We start from the raw sequence: 24,932 nt of genomic DNA on the forward strand, positions 1-24,932 counted from the left end.
TCCGGATGTGGATAAGGGAGGGTTGGTTTGAACGAACATAACGGAAAGTGAAAGATGGTTGAACTTAGTATGGGTAGATTGCTAAGTAATTAGAAGTGTGGTTGAGGTGTGGCTCTTTTCCCGAGAGCTATGTTTAAACTACATGTGGTTCAAACCATGCTATGGCTTTCTTCTTGTACAGCATCATGTGAATTGTGGTCCCAGGTTCGTGTTGAGATGTGTCCCTGATTCACATTCCTACTCAGCTGGTCAGTTGTCAGCAAGTTCTGCAAAGGTCTTGTAGCGACCCACCCAATTAAATCGGTTCGAGGACTGGCTTTGAACAGCACTGACATAGAGAGTCAAGTTGATCATCATCCAAAGACTGCTCTTTTCTTTGTAGACATCTAGATCATTTTACAGCGGCACACCAAAAAAAATGCACCTTCTAATAATTTATTTCAGTTTTTAAACTTATTATAAAGGGTGGTAGTAAAACAGGATTAGGAAATTGGATCTCTAGTGTGACGGCATAAATGTAGTGAATGTCTGTCAGGAATAAGCAAAGAAATGGAAACAGATTAGTAATCCTTATGATGATAATGGAATGTGGGGATCCAACAAAGACAGGAATAATGAGAACAAAACACAAAAAAGTAACATCATAGAAGTAGTACACTCGAAATCTTCTCCAACTTGATTCCTCACCTTAAAATAAAGACAGTGTGTGTGTGTGTGTGGGCGTGTGCGTGTAGGCGTGTGTAGGTGCGTGTGTGTGGGTGTGTGTGTGTGTGTGTAGGGGTGCGTGTGTGTGTGTTCAAACAGTGAAGTAAAACTCTTTATAAATAAAGGACATGGCCTTTGTTTGCATCTGTGATCATTCATGGACCTGAATGTGTGGTCATTCACAGGGAAATGCAAGACCGATGAAACTTCTTATGAAACCTTCAAGTTTCATCTCAACCTACAGACAACAGACTGTACAAGCAGGAAGTACAGCAAACATTGCTAATCCATATTACATCCTTAAACACTATAAAGCGCTGCAGGGAGGACGCGAGTTAAAACAGATCTCCCTGGTTAATGACGGCTTCCAGCGCGCCAAGTACAGATCCCCGTCAGCCGAGCTTTGCCGAATGAAAGGTGAGCAGCAAAGAGCCTCTAAGAAGAGAGAGCTCATAAATCATCTGGAAGAGTTTAGTGTAAAGTAGCGAGAGGACTGTGCGGGGCCCGGGGAGTGCTTGTCTTGAGCCTACCGCTTGGCCGGAGGGATTTGTTTGCTTTAACCAATCCAAACAGTTAGGAGAAGAAAGAGCGGGCTTGCTCCTCACAGTCCCACCGTGGGATTGTCCTCTCTTTTCCCTCTGTTTTCTGTCAAACATGCACACATGTTCCCTCACATATATCGCCTCTGTAAGGAAGGGAGGTTGTTCTCACTAATATAAACACAATCCGTGGCTGTTGTTTATGCCATCACTTCAGCTAACTGTGTGCTTTTCCTCAGTTCAGATTGAGGATATAGGATCAAGTATTTTGACAACAGGTCAGCAGAGGAATTCATCAATTGAAGGGTTGAGTTAGGGCTCAGGCTAGAACCACACTTTAGGTCATGGCGCCCGGGAAGAAACTCTCTTAATAATCCGGGCCAAGTGAGTCTGATGGAAATAAGATTTACCTTTAAAGCCCCCTCTAAGTAAATTTAAGTCAAGAATACACAGGCTTAAAACATTTAAACATCCTAACTTATCCCAGGCAAATCTCAACCTGGGGTGTTCATATATTATCCCTATGCATATATTGGTTATCTCTGGGCAGTCTGGCCTCCTCCCACAGTCCAAAAACATGACTGTTAGGAGTGACTCAGTCTAAATTGCCATTAGGAATGAGAGTGTGCAAGCATCATAGTTTGTCCTGTCAAACTATAATAGGTCCAGGATACAACCTGGACAGATCCTGACTCTCGCCCAATGGCTTCTGGAGATAGGTACCCAGTCCCCCATGGTCATGTAAGTATAAGTGGGCATAGATAATGCCTGGATAGAGATTCACCTGACTAGGGGCCCTTTAGAAGTTAGTCACTGTTAATATCACAGCAAACTGTATGGAGCTCCACATCCTGCCTCCCCCTTGTTTCTCTCCATTTCCTCTAACCCGCAACTGAGTTGTCTGCAGAAGATCACAGAGTCTGAAGCCATCAGAGTCAAATTATGCCTCCATACAACTTAGATGTGATGTGAAAATGATTTGTTACTTTAATAATTCAGGTAAATGTCTCATTTTTGATGGTTTTACAGGAAATATGGGAACTTTTAGAATAAACCTGTAAGGTGAATTCATACTTTTTACAGCAGATTCGTTAAACCTGCGTCACATTTTCTATTTTTTCCCACCGTTTTCCTGTCAATGGCACTTTTAAGCGATTTGGTAACTGATGATACTCACTGTTGCATTTATTTTCTGAATCTCAGACTTTAAGAAACTCAATAGTCAATGTTTGTGATCAATACATTTTCTTATTGATCATAACAGGTTTTCTTTACACACCTCAATATCAGTGGTACCTTCACACATCTGTATGTCAACAACAGATACTCTTGCTCTATCACCAACAACATTCTGGATAGTATTTTTCATCCAAAGAAAGCTAAAATATTTCTCATTTTTGACTGACTCAAAGCTGTAAGGTCATGCAACACTTACACTTGCACAACAAAGTAAATGTGAAAAGAACATTATTCTAATTAGTGATATTTCTGAACCGAACTTGATTATGCTGGAACGTCTTCACAAGAAACAACTGAAAACCGAAAATTCGACCTGTTTCCATATACTTTCTAAACACTGCTACACATGCTAAGGGCGAAGAAAAAGCACGTTCTCTGTACCTCAAGAACAGCATAACTTCATCAATTTGTGGAAGCTTAGCGCCCCCTGCTGCAACAAAGAAGAATGGCTGCTTTGGTGCCAGCTGAATGTTTGTACTGGGATTAATGGATTGTCATATTTGTATTGCCCTTTAACAGCCTCTCGCTTAACTGTGCAGACATTTAGAAAAAAATTACTGAGTATTTTGATTTGGAACAAAAAACAAAACAAAAATCTTCACACTCATTTACTCCTGTTTTTTGAGGGCAAATATCTAACAGCATTCACACTTCCAAAGGCATTCATAAAATGCAGGGATCACAGACAGTAGGCCTTTACATGGAAATTGGAAGTTGGATTTGATCAACTGGATGTTAAAAGACAGTGAGCAGTGTGAAAAGTCCATACAACAGAGCACAAGGGTAGAACACCAGCAGCTGCTGCTCCTGCATTGCCAGGGTGGAGATAAAGATCTTGGAGGCTGAGAAGCTGCACCAACAAATGGCCGTCAGAGCCAGGACTGTTCCCACGATGCCTCTGAGAAAACAAAAACCATGAAAGTTAAAATACAAAAGTTCAGCTTTCATCCTCAAATGCCTAAATAAATCAAGTCTAAACAAAACTACTAGACTGCCTTACTGCAAGGAGTAGAAAACAGCAAACGCAGAGAGGGCCACGATGGGTAGGAGGCAGTAGCCCAGGACACTAGCCACACAGCCATAAGAAACTCCCAAGGGGCTCATCAGACTCAGCAGAGTGTACATACCAATGCAGGCAATGACACTGATCCCATATACATAACCAAAATGAACTTTACCTGCCTGTGTTGAAAATAGTTTAGACGTTAGAACTACAACTCCGTTACAAGGGTCCAAGTGCAGAGATCTTTGCATCACAAGAATCACACTCACCATCATTAAAGTGACACCCAGAGCGATGGAGAAGAGGATAGGACCTGTCAGATCTGTCTCATTCATAATGCTGCCATCTGCAGGCTTCAAAGGGTTCAGAACTGTGAGGGTCTTCTGCCACATATGATCAAAATCAATTCCCAGTTCTGGAGAAATGCACACCGATTTCAGGAAATGTTGACCACAACACAGAAAACATAATTTTTTTATAGTTATTTAGCAATTTGTCACTAGTTCCTCACTAGTGACAAACTGTTCCAGTAGGTTTTATTTAGAGAATTAAGAATGTTGTTTTCAGTTGGGGTCACTCTCATCCAACTGAACCATTTTGAGCTCTATTGTCTTTACAACTACATATAAGTAAATCTGTTCCATCAACTAGATTTGTGTTCATGTGATCTAGATGCAAAACAATGCCTATTACCAACAAGAAGTGGAGGTTCCTCCTCTAGATACTCGGTTCCAGTGGAATGCATGGTTGGCTGGTAGATCTCTCCAGGGTACTGCTGTTCCATGTAAGGGTCCGCATTGTTTGCATTTTGTGCACTGCTTGATAGTCATCATCATAAAAACATCAGTTATTATATTTAAAGTATGTTTTGAAGTAGAACAAAAATCCAAAATTGATTTAACCTCTTTGAGTGTTGCACAAGGTTTCTTTTTAAGGTTATTTTGGGCCAAGAATTCCTTTTGCCTTTTACATAATATTTAACTTGTTTAAAAGACTATACATTTTAACAATGTGAGGCCAAAATTTATAAAGCTGCTAGCTTTACGTATCGAAGAACGTGACTGAAGCATTAACCTCTGAACATCTTGGTTCTTCTGTGACTCTGGGTTAGATCAGCTCCAATAACCATTCAGATCGCCAACTGATGCACTTACTCAGTGTCGTAGTAAGCCACAGCACGACCCTGGTCATCTATGTAATATCCCGTTTGGTAGAAGTCCTGCTCAAATTCCTGGAAGTCATCCATGCTGCAAAAGGCTGAGACAAACTACAAAAGATATGCATATGAGGCATTAATTATTTTTGTTATTGTTTCTCTTTCCTCAATATGTTAACAATTCTCAGTAAACATACTGACAATTGCAAAATAGTCTCTTAAGTTCAACTCTGTCAGATCTGATTGTGGCTGCATTAAGGTTGCTAAATATCAGAAAAGGCCAAAGTCCTCAGTACACAATTGTTTTCCTCTGAAAAACTCACCCGGAGTTCTATAAACACTCAAGTCGAGCACACGTTCTCCTCTCAGCCTCTCTGCAGAGATTCAGGACAGAAAACATGAAGGCCTGTGAGGTTAGACTATTAATAGCAGACTATATTTGGACAGTGTAATAATGGACTGACAACTGGTCAGTTTGCTCCCAGAACCATTTTGTAAAAGCTTGTTTGGAGTATTTGTAGAGTAAAATATGCATCATTTGAATATAAATCAGTAAAAAATACATTCCATATATTTGCATTCAGCAAGTCTCAATACTGGCTCCTATGGACTGCACAAAAATGACTAAGCATTCTAACTGAAAATCATACTAAATATTTTTGTTTTTATTATATATATGTGTACTTTCTTTTACTTTTTCCACACAGTAATAATGACTTTCTTAGTGACAGTAAGCACATCTTTTTAGCTGATTTGTCATTTAGCCAATCACATTAGTAGACAAATTACCATTTATGGTGCAGTTTATTCTACTAAAAGCGACCATCCAATAGGAACGAGTTACGGGCGGGACTTTTAAAATGTACATGCACTGTTGCGTTTCATGTATTTTGGAAACGGGTATGTAGAAAGAATTATATTCAGTATCCTTCCGTCGAGTTTAGTTTTTGCTCTACAAAGACTAGTGAACAAAGGGACTTATTTATAAACGCAAGAAAAGATTGAACATTTTTTGGATGCCAGAGTCTGAGGAAAGGGGGAAATATTCGAGTTTGTGCTCCAGCGAATGCAGCTTTCCAAGCAAGTTCAGCGTAGTTGCTTTACTAACCAATCAGAATGCTTAGAAGCCCATCCTGTTTGACATCGACTGTTTCAGCTGCTCCAATCAGAAGCTCAGCTTACTTTGGGCCCGAAACGCTGGTCCAATCAGAAGCTCGGCTCGTTCAACATTGGATCCGGATCAGAAAAGGAGCTGCTGCTGTCACTTCCACAGGTAGGACCGAGCAGAGTTAGCCATAATGGTTGGTGTCACGAAGTATTTTTTCAGCTGTGCAGGATTGCTCCATGTGCGAGTTTGAAGGTGTCCTGTGGGTTATATAGGCCACAATGAAGCATTTAAAGCTACGTTTGAGCGGCTCCTAACACTTGGAAGCTAAGAGCTAGCTGGCTAACGATCAGTGGATGAATGAGCTGCGGGCGTTTCCCGTGACTTGCTGCGGGTTAGGTCTCTCCTCTGACGGCGCTAATGTTGCCATGTTAGCTGCACAAATCTGAAATCAACTGGAGTTTAGTTGGGGGATTCCTTGTTGACAGAAAACAACTGAAAACAATCAGCTAACATCGCTATTAGCTTCTTGCCTCCATGCTGGAAACTTCCTGCAGCTTTAAACAGTCACCCATACTCCATTTATTAGGGTCTACAATCAAATAATGGACTTTTGAATAAAAAAGTAATTTTGAAATAGGTTAAAGAGATCAGAAACTAGATTGATTTGCATTTTGCAAAATTAGGGGGTGGTTTGAGATTTGCGCACAGCTTTGAGACATGCGACCTCTTGCATAAGATTGCACAACTATATCCAGTCAAGTTTTCTTGTAAGTCATTTTGTGTCTGTCAAGAAATGTACATAAGTTTACAACCGTTCAGAGCTCCAGAATGTTCCCCTAATTCACTTAGTTTACACACTAGAAAAATTTGGAATAGTGTGAAAAAATAGAAATTAAGAAATTAAACATAAGATGTTTTATGTATTTTTTTTAATAACTGTCCATTCGATGATGCATTTCATTTGAGGGTTTTTTTTTTGTCTCAACTTCTTCCTACTTAACAATGTTTTCATTCTTGCTCCAAAAACTTAAACTGACTATATCAATCCACACAGTTTCAGGTAAAATTTCCATTCAGATTCGCCACCTTTTTCTATTAGTGACTGAATCGTCCAATAACAGAAACCTCCTCTTTATCAGCAATCCCTTTGGAACTTGTGTAGGAAAGATGCTGAGTTTTCACAAGGGTGATGCAACCCAATATGTTCAGACAACCTGGCTGCAAGGACTTGTTGCTGGCAACAGATTGGATGCACCTTTTCTGCTTTGCTCCTGGTTTTCCATCAAAGATCTGTAATAGGGCCATGGTGATGGAGCAGGGTAAAACATGCGACCCATATGCAGAGGCCTCAGTCCTTGATGTCGCCACAGGTTCAAGTCCTGGCCCGTTGACCTCTGCTGCACGTCTTCCACATTTTTCTCAAACTGCTTTCCTGTCTAATCAGTATCAAATAAAGGCCACTAGAGCTGGAGAAAACCTAAAAAAAGATCTAATTCTGGCCTCAGTATTACAAATCATCCATTCCAGATGCCTCAATTCCCAGAAAAGTGAACACAACTCAGATACACCTCTGGCAAGTTCCCTAAAGTCATTGCTTGTCCACGTGGTTTTATCAACTGTTGATGATAACTGTTTGATGACAACCGTTTCCTCAGACAGCTGCTGTGCTGTCTGAGGAAACGGATATTATGGATATTCATCTTAGGCTTACTGTCTGAATGTTCTGCACTATACAGGGTTGGATATGGTATATTAATTGCCCTGAGTTGCCCTTTTCCTTACTTCTTATAGCTTGGAATCTAATTAATTTCAGAAATACTTTACTTATCCTAAAGCAAAATTAAATATTGTAACTCTTATCATCCAAGCATCATCAAAGAGTTGTTGTGCATGGTGATGCTGTGGGCTGTAAGATCTCTGGTAGCAGTCAGTCTTGCAAAGAATCTGAAGAAGCCTGGTCTCCTCCCCATTTTTTCAGTTATACAGTAATTACTGGTTTAGCTGTCCTTACTTTTTATTCTCTCAACAGTTTTTCTTGAACATGGTCTTGGATTTAAACAGACCTGTTAATGTGATGTTCTGCTGTGTGGCAGCGTCGTGTCCGGTTGTTCAGTTGTACATCCAGCACCATGGGAAAGAAGAGTCGGGTGAAGACTCAGAAGTCAGGCTCTGGAGCCAACACTGTGGTTTCCCCGAAGGAGATGATGAACCTCATCTCCGAACTGCTGCAGAGTATGTTCACTCTTTGACCTTTCCCTCCTTTGTTCCTTAACAAACTGTTTAATCATAACCTGCAGAAACTTGTTTTCCCAGAATGCAGTAGTGCAGCACCCTCTGCTGGTAAAGAGTGGGAGGAGTACATCCAGATCAGAGGTTTGGTGGAGAAGATCAGAAAGAAACAGAAGGGTCAGACTGGACACAACATCTCCTAAACACATTTCTTTCTAGGTGATAAAATGTGACCGGTTTTCTGTTTTTGTGTGTTCAGGTTTGTCAATGGTGTTTGATGGCAACAGGGAGGACTACTTCCCTGATCTGATGTGCTGGGCTCAGGAGAACGGGGCATCCTGTGACGGCTTCACAGTGACCAATTTTGGTACTGAAGGGTATGGCCTGCGAGCCACCAGAGACATTAAGGTGTGAATTAAAAGACAATTTGTCAGCTAAATGTTTAACCAGTACAATAAAGGCAGAAGTTCCCCCTTTTACTCATCCCAGTGTGTTTGTGTGTGTCTAAAGGCAGAAGAGCTGTTCCTCTGGATTCCAAGGAAGATGTTGATAACTGTGGAATCAGCCCAAAACTCTCTGCTTGGTAAGAGTTAGAAGTACACTGGAGTAAACCTGCCACAATTTGCAATTCATCAATTAATCACATGATTAATGAGCTTGATCTTCTTTACACACATCAGGGCTCATTTATGAAATGCAGTTACATTTTTATTTAGGGGGTCAGAGTACTGACTACAAAATGTAGTAAAACGTCTTTGAGGAAATTATTTTCAATGTGCAGTGCACAGCTGGGATAAAACATTACCGTACTTGAGGCCTGAGGGAATCTGCTCTTTTGTTTCCTTTTTTGCAAATAGGAAATATTCTGCATTTATCGCTTTCAATATAAACACTGCAAACATTCAAAAATGTCCATTGTAGCTGAGCTCAACAATTGTTTGTTCATGTTTTTAAAAAATACCTGATCCTTTTAGCATTTCCTAAATGTTTACCCCAGGCTGTTGATCTTACTGTGTGTCTCAGGTCCTCTGTACGGTCAGGACCGGATTATGCAGGCCATGGGCAACGTGACGCTGGCCCTGCACCTGCTGTGCGAGCGTGCCAGTCCCTCTTCGTTCTGGCTGCCGTACATCCGCAGTCTACCTCAGGAGTACGACACGCCGCTGTACTACCAGCAGGATGATGTTCAGCTGCTGCTGGGAACGCAGGCGGTGCAGGATGTCCTGAGCCAGTACAAGAACACTGCACGGCAGTACGCCTACTTCTACAAACTAGTGCAGGTACCCAGACAGCTTTGCTTCATCTACACACAGCTGAAGATTTATTTTGCTTTTGTAGTTTTGAACTGGTTGTTTTAAATTTGGCTGTACGAAATGCATTCAGTTGATTTATCAGAAAACAAACGATATCATCCTGGAAGAAGGAAAACCATGAGTCATTTGTTAGACATTCAGTAAACAACTGCTGAATTAAACAAAGAGATTCTGAATGACTTTTGGAAATTTAGTTGGACAAAAAAAAAAAATATATCATTATTTTTTTCATGTAGTTTGTGTTCAAACACAACTGGTCAATAATGTTGGACATGAAGAAAGTGATGGGCTGGTGTGAAGACTGAGACCAAGAATTTGGTCTCAAATCCCTTTGGTCTGAGGATGACATTTATTTTGTTCCTATAATACTCAACAGCCAGGAGGGGGAACCATAGGACCTATTTAGAGCCACACACTTCATATCTATGTTTGACTGATCTGTCAGGGTTGAAGATAAATTATGTTGGGATATTTTTAATTTGTGTCTAAACCCCTCAAAATCGTCCTCTTTAACATCCTGAAACTAAGCTCATTTTATTCTTTCATGCAGCCTTAAGACACATATGCAGTGAATTTCTGATGAAATATCAGTTCACAGGCCCTGATAACAGATAGTGCAATATTAATAGGAAATTATGCTGTTGTTTTTTTATTAATCTAAATTGGCTTTGATCAGAACTCTCCACAGCTTCTCTCTTTGAAGTCGTCCGCTTTGTCTTGTCGCAACAAAAGAGTTTCTGGCTTTTTCTGTCTGCTGAAAACTAAAACTTAAATGGCAACTATAAGATCTGTTTTTGAATACATTGTCCCTGATTTCAGGTATAGTATTTTCTTCTTGGTCTTTGTCTTCAGAATTTCTTTTCTTTTTTTTTCAGGAAAGTTTGCTACTTCTATAATTTCTCTTTCCACCAGAGGGCACTATTATGTTCTGAACTAGTCTTGACGTTTACCTATAAAGAATCCACAATGATTTGTGTTCAAGCCACCACCTTTATGAAACCACCTTCTCTAATCTCAACTCTATGATGACAAAGTGATAAGAGTTGTACTCAGTTCAATAAAATTATTTCCAAAGAAGAAAAAATATTGATTTACAGAGTTATTCAGCTCCTTTCATCTGCACTTAGTTGCTGCATGTTTGGCTGCCCATTCATCCTCAAGTCTTTTTGAGGAGACTTGAGGAGCAGTACATCTGAACATACTTTCATCCCATGTTCTTTGCCAGACATCCTGAGCTCAGTCAAAATGGATGGGGATTGTTGAAGGATAGTCATTTTCAGATCACTTTAGAGAAATTCAGTATGGTTTAAGTTGAGGCTCTTCCTCAGGCTTGAAAAAAACACCCCCAGAGCATAATGTTGCTACCACCATGCTTCTCTGTCAGGGATGTAATTAGCAGAGGATGAGTGTTGTGTGGTTTTCTACATGCATTTGGAATTGCTAATCATTTTAACCTTGGCTTCAGACTTAGAAAGTTTCCACTCCCACACAAGGCGTATGAATTTGGTTCCACTTTGCTCTCAAGAGTTTTTTTTTTTTAAGGGAAACATTTACATATACAATATTATCACAAAAGAAGAAGACTAGGTTGGCATAGTGTTTATTGCAAGCTGAGTATCTGGGCACTTTGACTGTTAAGCCCATGGGGGGAAAAAAAACGTTTATGTTGCAGCTTGGTTTTGAAAATAGTGTTCTGTGGTAATGACCTGAAGACAAAGGTCAGATGTGTGGACCTGAAGACAAAGGTCCAGGATGTGTGGGGTCTGCAGAGATTTTTGGCTGGCCAGTTCCTAATCCTAGACTTGTACAGAGATGGTCCTGTCCTGTTTTATGGCTGAGCCAAACCACACAGTGCTGGACGAACACAGGACAGCCTGCATGATGGTCTTGTAGAAAATTTCCAGCTGCTCATGTGGTGCTCACTTCTGACTTTGTTTGAGTATTTAGATGTGCAAAGCCACATGTTTCTGCAGTTAGTGGGATATTAGCGATGGTTGTTCTGTCTGTGCACATTAACATGCGTCACTCTGTTCAGCCAGTCATTCACAGATCCAAAACGGTGGGCACATACAGAGCCAGGAGAAGGTGGGGTGGGGGAGCAAAAGAACGAGGTACATTCAGGTCAGTTCAATTCAAAGCCAAAGTGACAAGCTAATTTTCCAGCCCGGTCATCTGAGGAGGAGGAGGAAGAAGGGGGTGAGAAAGAAGGAGCTGCGGACCGAATGGGGAGGGCAGAAACTGGAGACTGTGTGTAAGAGTGTGTGTGATGCTCCATGTTTATGTCAACAGTAAAGTGTAGAAATATGCATATTTGTGTGTGTGTGTCTTTGTGCTGCTGGTGGTATCAAAGAGCATCAAAGCAATTAAAGGAGACCTTGACTAATTCAAACAAATAACAAGATATTCTCAGTTATCTGACAAAGGTTTTCACTAAATATGTCAGAGAATACATATTTAGAGAATCTCCAGTTTGACTTTAATTCAAATCCAGAATTTCTCTTACATTTACTGTCAATGATCCTTAAAGAGAGATCAAAAGCGACTTGCATATGTCTCCCCAGCCAGTGCAAAATATCACTAAACTGTTCTGGAATTGTAGAGGAATTTAAGGCAGCAACACTAAGATATACAGCTGTCATTCTCAAATCCCCTAGTTTATATCTGGAGTTTTAAAAGGTTCCACTTTTGGCCCCATTTTATTTTCTTTACATGGTTCTTTAGCTTCCACCTCATGGATATATGATATGTATCACTTCCACTGCTCTGCTACTGGACCATCCAGCATGCAGTCCTGACCCCTTTGCTGAAGAGAATTTTGGAAAATAAACCCCTCATCGCTCGATATCCTGGATGTCAGGAAGACTTGGATGTTGGGAGAACATGAAAGTTACAGCGTTAAGAAAACACTTTACTGGATGCTTTTCGCTTTCATCCTGATCTTTATAAAAATCCGAACCATTTAGTAGCAGAATCTACATTTTCATTTTCTGCATCAAACTAGGACAGTGTAAGTGTGTCTGTTGGTCGGTGGTGCCTGTGGCTTTAAACGGAGAAACCAGTGACATTGGTGGACGCACACACACACATATTCATGCCCAAATTGATGAGGCAGATTTATGACGGCTGCTGGCCACAACAAATTAAGTTGACAGTGATGTATGTGGGGGGTCGAGTGTCACGCTGCACCAACAGACCACACACACACTTTCACACACACACCAGTGGTGGCCCCCTACTCCCAGTTCTTCTTGTTAGGCTTCCCTGTCAGGCAGCCCCCCTCCAGCATGCCTGCATAATGAAATTCCTTGGACTGATTTGTGTTTTTTTTTTTTTTTTCCTTTTTCCTTTTCTTCATCCCCAGACTCATCCCGCCGCCAGCAAGCTGCCCCTGAAGGACAGCTTCACATTTGATGACTACAGGTCAGTGTGTGTTGTTAATGTAAACTGGAGCAAAACCACTTTTTAGATTCCTCAGTGATCACTTCCTACTGTAAATGGGCAACATTTAATTCTTCCACATCTGTGTTGTGTACCACAGGTGGGCGGTGTCGTCGGTGATGACACGCCAGAACCAGATCCCCACTGAGGACGGAAGCCGGGTCACCCTGGCACTTATCCCCCTGTGGGACATGTGTAACCACACAAATGGACTGGTATTTAATAACTTAGATTATTTTAACTGTAAAAAAAATTGTTACAAATCCTTTTAATAGCACTGCAAAAAAACACAAAATCCTACTAATTTTCTTTGGTCTAGTTCTTGGTCTTGATCTTAATCTTAATCTCCTTTTAGTCTGTCAATTGCCACAAGTTAATATTTTCCCCAGTTGTTTATATGATTGAATGTCTGGACAGACAAACGGATGCATGGATGCATGGTGGATGAATAGATTTACAACATGAGGAAGACTTGGACCAGTGAATAGATCAATGTATTTCTAGATGGATCGATTTAGCCAATTCACAAAGCAAATCGAATCAAGTTGTTATATTTAGAAATGCGGATTGGATCCAAGTCTTGCACTTCTTTGCTCGTGTAAAGTCTTGAATCAACCTTAAAACTAAAATACATTTGTATTTTATACTTAAGGAAACAACTGGCTGTAATAAGTCAAACACTGAACTCAATAGAAGGCTTGGGCTTAGATACTTCTTATTCACATCAACACATCCTAATATTAGCTCCATGAATTAAATCCAGCCGGAGGTTGTTACTACTAGTTCAGAGATACTGCCATTCTCATAACAGTACAAATACATTAGAGGAATGGGTAATTTGTGTGTCAATTGAATTTAGTAGATGCTGAATGGACTGGATTGATAAGTGGAAGTTGTTGTTCTCTTCTAGATCACTACAGGCTACAACCTGGAGGATGATCGCTGTGAATGCGTGGCTCTGCAAGACTACAAGGAGAACGAACAGGTGAGGAGACTCATGCCAGCCTTGGGTTTCTGTCCTGGTAATTAATCTAGAACAATGCACCATAATGACGAGGCTAAAGGTTGAAGAAAATGACATTTTTCCCATAAATTTCCTAGAATTTTTTCTCTTTAATTATCAATGCAATTCAAGGATCCTTTAGGTTGGGATGAAAATGGCTGATGGATGATGCTGAAGCTGAATCTTCTCTTCTTGTAGATTTATATCTTCTACGGCACGCGGTCCAATGCGGAGTTCGTCATCCACAACGGCTTCTTCTTCCAAGACAATGCCCATGACAGAGTGAAGATCAAACTGGGTGTCAGCAAGAGTGAACGTCTGTACGCCATGAAAGCCGAAGTCCTAGCACGAGCCGGCATCCCGGCGTAAGTTCTCCCCTTCTAGACCTGGAAAACCTGTAATATGGGTCACAGAGGGCTTTAGGCTCCCCGCTAGCTTCTTGTTAAACGATTGATATTTCTTCCAATTAGACCCCACTTTGCCATAACTGAAGCACATAACTTAAATGTTGCAGCAGATCCACTTTATTTCTCTCCTCCCACCCCAACGAGTGAAAAATTAGTCATCCGCCCCGATACTTTCATCACTGAGAAGCTTAATCATTTTATCATTAGCTCCATAATTTTATGCAGCATTCTCTACTCTGCATTTTTAATCAGAAGCCTTTAATCTCTTATTGATGACGCTCTGAATCTGAACAGTAGAAATTAAGTGAAACAATTCCCCTTGTTGCACCAGCACTTTATTAAGCTGGTAGATTTGCTCGCAGATCATTTTTAAATTCAGCGTTGAGTAGCTGCTATCATCAGACTCCTCTTTCAACAAATCCTCCCTTGTAGGATATTGTGGGAAGAAAAATAAGATGCTCTGTTGAGCTAAAGGATGGAGTTGAGGGATCATTTAAAAGAAATAGTGGGAATTGGCCAGGGTCTGTTTGGTCTGTGTATAATTATTTAACCTGCTGTTCATGTTGGTTTCATCTTGGTTACAGATTTACACACATTGTTGGGAAACTTTAAACTGTACTTGAATAAAAACATGTTTTTGCATTAGCACTTAGAGCCTGGTCCCTCCCCACTCCCTGGAACTCAAAGAGGTGTGTTTCCATCTGGGCTGGGCAGACAGGGTTTGAAGTCAGCCGTTGATTGGTTAATTTGCTGCGGGGCGGGTACAGAGACGAACATGAACAAGACCCCGAGATACTTGAACTCCTGGTCCCTGACCAGAGACAGCACTCTACCCTTTTCCAACTCATGTCAAGACCATTGTCTCGGACTTGGAGATGGAAGCAACCCTGCATTTTAAAATTATTTCACCCACTGTTGCTTTTCTGCGTTCTCAGAGCAATCTGTCCACTAGATTCTCAGAGCAGCTGCTCCAGCTAACCATGCTAGCCGCTTATTCCCCTCTTAAGGCTTACTTTGAACTTCATTCACTTATCTTTACCCTGTCTAGATGTTTTAAAGCTTTGAGCTGGCATGTCAGAGGGGGTTGTTCTATTAAACTGATATGCCTAATAAAGTGGCCACTCAGTAATGTTTTTAGACATACCAAAGTAACCAACATGTTTCAAGTATTAGTTAGAGGACGCAATAAGTTTGATCCACCTTAATCCTTCAGGATTATTGCTGATAGACCTTTTGAGCTGCAGGCAGTTGAAGGAGAGGACGACTCCGGACGTTGTGCTCATAATCAATGGTGTAAAGTGAAATCTTTATCCTTTAGGGCCATGGTGCTGTTTTGTGCTCATCCCAGGCTTATGTTTTTGACTGATGTCGTTTTATTTTCAGCTCCTGTGTCTTTGCTCTACACTGTAACGAGCCCCCCATATCAGCTCAGCTCCTGGCCTTCCTGAGAGTCTTCTGTATGACAGAAGGTAAGAAAAACAGACACACGCACAAACACGTTGTGAAATAACAGCTGCAGGCCATCACCCATCTAACAGACAGCCTCAAATCTGCTCGCAACCAATAAAACGTGCCTCATATTCCGCTGCTTCCCCGAGATCGTCTCCGAGCGACCGTTTCCTCTTCGAGAGACAGAGACGGGGCTGAAGAACAGTCACAGGGGACGAGCAGCGCCAGTCCGTTCCCGGGTTGGTTAATTGATCAAGGCAGGCCACCAGATGTGTGGCAGGAGCAATCCACTGTGGGGTTTGCAATATTCCTCGGCATGTATGCAGAAAGGCAGTGATGTCATAAATCCCCTGTCACACAAGGCCACAGTCGCCTCCTTCATCGCAGGACTCATACTCAAGACCCTGGATGATATATTATTCACATTTCTGCTCCATGTTAATTTAAAAAAAAAAAAAAAAAACGTATGCGTTTGGAGCTGTCTGTGAGAGAGTATCATCCTCTGCATGAATATAAGCGTGCCAACACATCTTAACAGATGTGACAAAGAAGTGTGTTCGCACAACTGGGACACTGCTGTTTTCCTCTTTCATCTTCTACCAGCAGTTACCCAGCATTCAGGTCCAGAGGAATGGGCCCAGTGTGACAGATTTAAACCGGGATTATTCTCTGGGATTAGGAAGGAGTCAGTTTGCAAGATAGTTTTATTGTAGCTGCAGTTTACCTGGTGCTGCTGCCATTTGAGTTAGACTGGGTTGGGTTGTTTTCTTGAATTAACAGGAAGTTGTGTCTTTTCTCCTGTTTCCAGAGGAACTAAAGGACTACCTGCTTGGAGACGGAGCTATAAACAAGATCTTCACCCTGGGAAACAGTGAGTTCCCTGTCAGCTGGGAGAATGAGATCAAACTGTGGACTTTCCTGGAGAACAGAGCTGCTCTCCTGTTGAAAACCTACAAGTCCACGTCAGAGGTCAGTCAGCATGAGCTATTCATCAGTATAAAAATTTTAGATCCATAAATAATGATGCATACAGATTGGGTGATATGTAGGCCAAAAGCTAAGTTCTGAGACTTAAGAAGTTTTAAAGGATGAAAGAGAGCAGATATAGTTAGTCAGTACAGAAGCCCAGACAATAGTTTTGTGTAAGAGAAAGATGTCTCTAAATGGATAAGATATGTAGAAGCTGTCACTGAAAGACAGGGCCAAGTACATTTCTTTGGAAGAACAATGTTAAGTTGTTAGCAGCAGGAGCTCAGCCGATGCTCTGGGAAGATGTCACATCTAAACAGGCCAGACCAGGTGAATGACATAAACTTTAAAGTTGAAATAACAGCAAATAATGCAAAATTGGGGAGAAGGAGAAGGATGCAGCAGAGCAAGGAGAAGCGCTCAGTCTGTCCTCCAGAAGCCTAAACAGCTGGCAGCATAACTAGAGACAGCTCACCATGGAGATGGTGTCTGCAGTCATAGTTTTCCAAATAGTGTTTTGCAGAGAGGCAAAAAATTTCATTATGTAACCTTCAATAGAAAGTATCCGCTTCTCTTACATACTGTACAACAAAGTCAAATGTCTCACAAGTAAAGCTAATTACGCCTTTGCATATTGTGGTTTTTTTCTCTGTGTGACCTGAGAGCCAAGTTGAAAATTAACTTAGAACATTCTGTCACCACCTGCTGCATTTGGCCTTAAGCTTGCCCGCCTGCAGCTCTTTAAAACTTTGCAGTAGAGCGTACTGCCTGCAGGTTCTAAAGAAGTCTTAAAGAAGATAAAACTTAACTTAATTTATATGGAAACAAACCAAAACTAAATTCTACTTCAGCCTTAGCCAGGAACTCCCAAGTGTTGGAACAAATGGTGAGTTTATCCAGTCAGGTTTACTTGTTGATTTACCCATGAAGTTCAGAAACCTCACCTGGAGAAGGTACTTTTGATCATTCAGATCAGTTTTCATGAGTTGAATATGTGAAATTGAATTGATAATTTAGTTAATCCTGTTCCTGTCCGGTATTCCAGGACGACCGGTCTTTTTTGGAGAAACCAGATCTCTCTCTCCACTCCTGTTTGGCAGTCCAGCTCCGCCTGGCCGAGAAGGAGATCCTGGAGAAAGTGTCTGCTAGTGGTCGGGACAAACGACTCCACTTCCAGAAGAAACTGGAGGAAGGCGCTCCGTTGCCACACTTTGAGGAGAGCGACATCGCTCTGTTGGAAAACAGTGACACGGATGCAAAGCTTCCCATTATCCTGCGCAAGTTGGAGGAGGTGGAGGAAGGAGATGGGCTCCAGGTGGAGGAGCCCCTCCTGAATGGGGAGAAAGTTAGCTTTGGAACGGAGAAGATTCAGCAGGTCAGCAGAGATGTTGCTTCAGAGCGGATGGGTCAGACACAAGCACCTGAACTGAGTGCCAATCGAACTGAAGACATCCCCAAAGAGAACAGTGAATAACTCGGCCCCCTCACTGCCACAGCTCATTCTATTTATTTATTTTGAGTCTCTAAATGGATAAGAAATGTAGAAGCTGTCAAAAAAAAAACTGTATGTTCATCCAGCGTGACTTCCTGCTGAACTCTCTCAGCCTTGTTTCAGGAGAGGTTCGGATGAAAATCCACTTTGGTTTCAGTCTGAAACATTAAGAAAGTCATGAGAAGACTGTCAGAAGTGAAAAAAACAAGGTGGCTTGTTATCTTATGTGGATGTTATTTTTACAGAACAAGAACCTCTCCTGTTTAGCGATTTAGCTGCTTTATCATAGCGGTTTGGCTCTGTGTGTATGTGGTTTCTTATTTTCAGTTGACAATCATTGCCTGGTTGTTTATGAGCAACCACCATCACTGCCCTTCCTAGTTTTGGTTTAACCAACTCATTTGTTGACAGTTGTTTCGGACTGAAATGGAAGATATACTTCATGGGACATCTGTTTTAAAACTTTTTGAATGTATCAAGTGTAAAATTGCAGTGGTGATCCAATAGGAATGATCACTGTATTTTCTTTTTCATAAAGCCATAAACAGCACTGAGGATTCAGTGAGAAGCAGAAATGTGTTCTGTTGTTTTCCCTGTTGGAAGTTTGCTTTTTCTCATTTCAGCATGATGGTTAAAAAACACAAAGAAACACTGTTCTGTTTATATTATGCTTTGTGTTCATTGTTAAAGTGAACAAAATAATCCTCTGTGTGAAGACCTGATAGGCCACAATGATAATCTGAGGAAAAAGGTAAAGAGACTGAGATGGTTTACCATGTCCTTACAATTGTGTGAATTTATACACAGCTGGGTCTGTTCGACACATTACAATATTAAAGAGCATAAATGCCAAAGATACTGTATACTTGTGGTAAATAGTGTTTTTTATTTATTTATTTTTATTTTTTTTTAATCTAACCTCAAATGTACAAAAACGGCAAATTACATGCTGCAATTCTTTTTCCACAAAGATGAAGCCAAATTGAAAAATAAAATATCTGGGTGCCTCAACTGTAATCCTGGTAAGTAACAATAAGCACAACTGTAAAATAGATGCTAACAATGATGAGATAAAATCAATTTGTCCACTTGAATTCTCTACAAATTGTTTTCTTATTGGTAATTTCGACATTTTCATGGTCAAAATCACTGAATTGACACATTGCCTGTTGAAATTAATACTCGAAAGATCGGGGTGAGGCAGTGCAGTGCTTTGCCTCACCTTAAGGGGCGCGGTATCACACAGGCAATGAAGCAGGCAATTGGCGCATGGCCATTGCTGTGTCTTTATATCGTCAATGTACTTGTTTAATTACACATTTTCTACGTATGTTCGCGTTCCACGGTCTGCTTTATATATTTAATAAATGCGTGTAACATATTTAGTCTTTCTGATCGGCTATAATTGCGGTCACCATGATGCGCATGGTGAGGCAGAAAGTACCGTGCCTCACTGACAGGGGGCAGTGCTGAGCCCCATAGAGACAAAACGAGCAACAGGTGTTCTACGCATTGAAAAAATTGAAAACGGTTGGGGGGGGACTGAATGTTTCAGAGCCATTCTGCCAGATTTTTTTTTTAATGAAAGGAAACTTGAAACAAAAACGTTTGTTTTTTTTTTGTTTTAACAGAATGACACGAGATATTCGTGGAGAAGGTGCATGGACGTCGTATAAAGTAAAGGTAAGATACACGACTTTCAATTTTAATCTGGAAAGAGAGGTCACCCAAAGAAAACATTCATATGATTTTTTTTTTTAAAAAGCGTGACCTTGTTAAATGTTCTTTTATATTTCTTGGTATTTGGTATTATATTGTTAAGCTTTCTGTGAGGGTTATCATGTTTTATGACTTCAGCACTTCAACGATAAATCAACAATCTGTTTTCATGCAATTTTAAAACTTAGACGACTGTGAAATTGCGTGTAACTTAATTTCAGCGGATGATGCTATTGATTATTTTATCAAATCCCAAAAGACGTGCAGTATTCCAAAAGAGCGAGATCCAGTCCAGAAATCCAAAGATTAAACAGTCATTTCTTATTCCTCAAATGTTTTCTTACCTTTTCTTCTATGACACAAAGTCTCCATCCATCTATTGTTCTTTCTTCACCTTCTGCTGGGCAAAAAAGGTTTATTGAGTGTATTTTCCCATCTCCTGCCCTCTGGCCCTATTATAAATTTATAAAAGAAACATTATCTTGAATCATTTAATTCAGAGCAATTAAATTTTGAAGTGCATTATTTATAATTCATGGCTGCCAAAGATAAAAGCCCTTTAATCCTTGAATATATTATTATAATGGGCACTATGATGGGCAGCAGAGAGCAAGGCTTGTCCACTATTGTTAGTGCTCTCTGTGTCAGTGCAACGAACAGACCTGGGACCAGCAATCCCATCAAATCCTTGGGTATGAATTATAAACTGCCAATCAGCAGCCTCAGCCAGGTCGGTCCAGCTCGCTGTGGGAGCACACTGCAGGGATGGCAGGTATTTACAGGTCAAATTATGGACAGAGCTGTGCTCCCATCTTTGTTTTTGTGTTATTTTGCAACCTAAGCTTCATTTCTAAGCTGGTTCATGTTTGTTGGTATAAAATCAGGGTGACCATGAGTTTTTTGATAAAGTACACTTTGGTCATCTGGACACGATTGGTAATTTCTTTGCCTCCTAAGTACCTCAAGCTAGTAGATGTGTTGCTTCACTTAAAGAGGATTTACATGTGTATATAAGTATTTAAAATGATTTATCACCTCCCAGATAGATAAGCATTTTTAGCTCCCCGTGCTTATAAAAAATGTCCCAGATCTTCCTCTCCTCCGTGGAAAATGACTGACTGTGATGTAACGCTACTGGAATCTCATAATGGAAGCATCTTTTTATTATTCAGGAGGTGAATGGATGGGAGGGCTGGCCTGGCTTAAGGGATGGAGAGTGTGACAAATGAAGACATAAAGACAACTGACAGTTAAAGTTTTCATGTCAGAATGATGGTGATGAAGTGGGTTGGCTTCTCAGTGCCATGAAAGAATGGTGGTCTTTTACCTCACTTACAAAAACCTTTGGTGGACTAATGCAATGTTTTTTTGTCCATTGGGACAATCATACCATGAAAATGAGACGATGTCCCCGTTTGATCCATCCATCCATGGAAGCTCATCCAAGTTCATGTATTTTTGATCTTATTTGTTCAGTCGTAACTTAAAGCTCATGATCCAAATGGGGGTTGGACTTTCTCTTTATTAAATAAGGAAATGTTGCATTTTACAACTTCTGTTTCTGCCCTTTTCTATTGATCCATCAATCTATTCTACTACATGCCTTATCTTCCCCACTTTAGGATGCAAGTCATTTAAACCTTCAGGGTGGAAATGACACTTTTCTGTATAATGGAGTTAAAAATAATTCTTTTACCTGCTTTTCGCTTTTCTCAGAACTACCGGCTGGAGAATTTTGTTGTATGAGGCTTATTGTTTACATATCCCTTACTTTGGATTTGGCTTACATAGCTTCAACTGTTCTGTTGGCTGTCAGTGTTTAGGACTGTTTCTGGGAATATTTGCTTATTTATTATTTGCTTTGGTTTGCTTAAAATCAGATTCAGGTAGGGTGCTATTTCACAAAACGTTGTGACAGAGTCCATTCTTCAACAAAGAGTCCACAAAAACGGAGCATTTACTTTTACAAGGTTTCATTTAAGACACAAACATTCTACATACTTGGAAATCCTTCTTCTGATTTCAATTTGAATCACCTCTTTGCGACTCCAACTGTATACAATGTTTTGAACTGCATGTATCATGGATAATGTCTGAAGAGGCTAAACGTCGCCGGTGCTTTCGAAATGAGACACTGCTGGAAGTGAGCAAAATGGGGCTATATACTGTTTTTTTTTTTTTTGGTTTGTTTTTTTTTTCAATCAGTTGCTGTAAAGTTACTAAATATTGAGCTATGACTGGACAGTAAAAACAGAATGAAGACGAGGACATACAATGACGGAGAGAACATAAGGAAAAGGGAAACTGGACGATGACAGCCATAAATCCTGTTTGCATAAGTGTGTTCTTCTGATGCGACCTAGAAACAGAAAAATGAAGACTGACCATGATTTTTTTTTCTTTCTTGCGTTTTTCTTTCCTTCTCTCTTTCTCCTCTCATGGAGCAGGAACATCACTCTCTATTCTGCAGGTCAGAGAGGGAACAATTAAGTGTGGAGGGCGCTGGGAGTCGCTGACAGGTGATGAATGGCCAGGCCGGCTGCAAGTGACAATATGCAGACAAGCCGGATCATTTGCAAATGGATGTGGGGAGATGGAGGATGGGTGGGGTGGGGTGGATTGGGGTGGTGGATGGAGGCGAGGAAAGTCAGGGGCAGGAAGAGGGGGAGAGAGAGCTGGAAGGGGGAGAGGGGGTTAACCCTTCCAGAATCATTTCTCAGCAGCAGCAGGAGGAGGTGGTGGAGGCGCAGCCACCTGCCCAGCAGAGAGGCTCATTTGTTAGAGCTGATGGAGGCCTGAGGACAACTGGCGGCCATGGGGAATACACTGCAGGTAGCATCAGCACATCACTATGTTGACCAACAGCCACAAAATCAGCTCAGCTTGATTGAAAACAGCTTCCCTCTAGTTAGTAAACTGGAGATTTCTATGTGTTATTACCAATTCTCATAGTAGGACGTCATTAGGGTTTTATATGATGTCGGCCGAGTTGGATATATATATAAAAACAAACTAGCACAAATGTTTGCACTTCTGTAGATTTTACAGTAGTGGAAATAAACCAATAGCTCAACTGGTTTCTTTGCTCCTGCTACCCAATTTACACCTTCATTTAGCCTCTTTCTTTCAGTCTTACACAATAGAACTAAGATGTGGGCAGAAGCCTTATTTAGTCACCTGACATGTAGATCAATCACTTACTTGATCCCTAATGCCCTCAACAAGATCAGTCTGCAGCAGAGGACATACGAGTTACTCACATAAATGTGTTGTCCTTGATATATCTATTGGCACTTGTGGTAAAGGCACTCAGGTAGCTTCAGTTTAAAGGTTTTACATATTAGAGAACAATATCTGTAAATTGTTCTCTGTAAAATCTGTAAATTTTACAGAGATTTTACAGATTTTTGTAAAAACAAAAATACAAATCTGACCTGTCTCTAACCTGATTGTGGAGGAATTTTTGATTACTCTCCGTTTACATTTTTGCTCAAGCTTCCACTAATCATAGAATATTTTGAGCTCCACATGAACTCCTCAATGTACCAATGATTTCTCTCAGCATTGCACACTCTGTCTTTAGGGTGAATTATATCGGACGTCTACTCCTGAGTAGACTGGCAGCTGTCTTAAATGTCTTCCTCTTGTGAATAATCTCTTTCTATGAAGATCTTTAGAGTTTTCAAGTTTGGAGATGGCCTTATTACATTTTCCCAGATTGATGATGAAAACGTTATTTTAAGGTCCTTGTGGATGTCTTTCCACCTCAGTGTTGTGCTATACTGTCATTCAGATGAAACTTTGCAAAGCCCAGTCCTAAGCATATGAACTGTTATTGACTTGACGTCACGAAAGACTGTGATGATTTTTGGTAGAGGCATATATTTTACACAGTGGATGATTATTTGAGGTTTCTATTGCCATGTCCAATCAAAAGAGTGACGAGCATTGTGTACATCTCTGGTTTTTATGTTACTCATATATTATTCTTTTTGATATTAAATCACTGCCAGTTTTTTGACAGGTGTTGGATTTCTGGTCAGTAACACATTTCTTTCCATCTTTTGCTACCTCTCATCTCTTCCATCTAAACCGGAATTCAGAATTTAGTGAGGGATTGTCAAGTTCTCTTGTTCTGCACCCACATGCATATGGACTGACCATCTGCAACAACACATAGCTAAAAAAAAAAGGAAAAAAAACGATATGCTAAGTTGTCGCCCACTCTCCATACATCATTACTACCACATCTGCAAAAAGTTTGTACTCTTTTATTGGGTTTGAACCATTGGCGATGCATCTATATTCAGCGCACAGAGCGGACCAATCATGTAAGGATGTAAAGAGAACACTCTGAGGAGGCTTCAATCAAACTTCTGACTCTAATGCTGCTTATTTTACACCCCAGAGTTGGGAGGAGAGCTCAAAGGTGCACGCAGTGGCTTTGATCCACCTCTCTGGTGTTTGTCCTGGTTATGGTGTGACGGCCTGTCAGGAGACGCAGCTGAGAGGACAGAGTCGACTAAATCAGCTCGGATCAGACCTGATCTCCTCACACACAACCGGCCAGGCATGACGGTGTGCTGACCAGCGAGCGGTGAAGAGGCCCAGACTTGGTGTCCCACCTAATCTTCATCAGACCTCAGCAGCTCTGACCCAGAATCCCCCTTCTCCCCCACGACCTGCCATCCACCGCTCTCTCTGACCACGGCTCGGTCGCTCAGGTGGACACACACTCTGTGACATGATGGCTTTGGCACCATGGGCTCCTGTGCCCAGTAGCCTGACTGTCAGCCCAAATATATGAAAAGAAGCAAGGGATCGGGAGGATGATAGATGGATGGGGAAGAGAGGAAAAACCATCCTTAAACAATTCACTGAATAAAAAAATCCTGTCATCCTATTGCAGGTTGGAAAAGACTAATGAGTTAAGTTGAGATCAAATCTCCCAACCTGAAGATATCCACCAGGAGAGGGCAGCGGAAGACAGTAAACCGCAGGTCAACAACATCAGTCAAAACTGGAATCTGACCTCAGACCAGCTGACTATGAACTTGAGGATCTCAATCAGAGCTGCCAAACACTCAGGCTGGTAATCAACATGAAAACTTAAATTTTATGCCCTGCACCACTCTATAAAACCCTCTGTTTTTATTTTCTGCT

The 24,932-nt window shown here is 40.9% G+C and overlaps 2 protein-coding genes across 6 annotated transcripts; one reads left to right on the forward strand and one right to left on the reverse strand.

Annotated features, from left to right (window-relative positions):
* Positions 1-3,034: 3,034 nt before the first annotated feature.
* LOC116708621 (protein YIPF7-like) lies at positions 3,035-5,138 on the reverse strand. 5 transcript variants are annotated; one of them, XM_032546550.1, is made up of 6 exons: positions 4,966-5,138; positions 4,641-4,753; positions 4,180-4,301; positions 3,756-3,901; positions 3,484-3,665; positions 3,035-3,381 (listed from the first exon to the last, which is right to left on the reverse strand). In XM_032546550.1, the coding sequence occupies exons 2-6, from the start codon at positions 4,730-4,732 to the stop codon at positions 3,219-3,221; spliced, it is 705 nt and encodes a 234-aa protein (XP_032402441.1). In that variant the 5' UTR covers positions 4,733-4,753; positions 4,966-5,138; the 3' UTR covers positions 3,035-3,218. The 5 variants fall into 5 exon arrangements, with proteins under 5 accessions (XP_032402441.1, XP_032402439.1, XP_032402442.1 ...); XM_032546548.1 differs by having other exon boundaries at positions 4,180-4,304; XM_032546551.1 differs by having other exon boundaries at positions 4,641-4,743; positions 4,966-5,047.
* A 646-nt stretch (positions 5,139-5,784) lies between these two features.
* On the forward strand, positions 5,785-18,908 carry setd3 (SET domain containing 3, actin histidine methyltransferase). Its single transcript, XM_032546435.1, has 13 exons — positions 5,785-5,915; positions 7,844-7,982; positions 8,064-8,156; positions 8,239-8,387; positions 8,490-8,562; positions 9,003-9,259; positions 12,654-12,712; positions 12,831-12,945; positions 13,641-13,715; positions 13,932-14,098; positions 15,524-15,609; positions 16,398-16,558; positions 17,604-18,908. Exons 2-13 carry the CDS (start codon positions 7,880-7,882, stop codon positions 18,030-18,032), a joined length of 1,767 nt encoding a protein of 588 aa, XP_032402326.1. The 5' UTR covers positions 5,785-5,915; positions 7,844-7,879; the 3' UTR covers positions 18,033-18,908.
* Positions 18,909-24,932: the final 6,024 nt, after the last annotated feature.

The sequence above is a fragment of the Xiphophorus hellerii genome, chromosome 19 (assembly GCF_003331165.1).
Source record: "Xiphophorus hellerii strain 12219 chromosome 19, Xiphophorus_hellerii-4.1, whole genome shotgun sequence".
Classification (NCBI taxonomy): domain Eukaryota; kingdom Metazoa; phylum Chordata; class Actinopteri; order Cyprinodontiformes; family Poeciliidae; genus Xiphophorus; species Xiphophorus hellerii.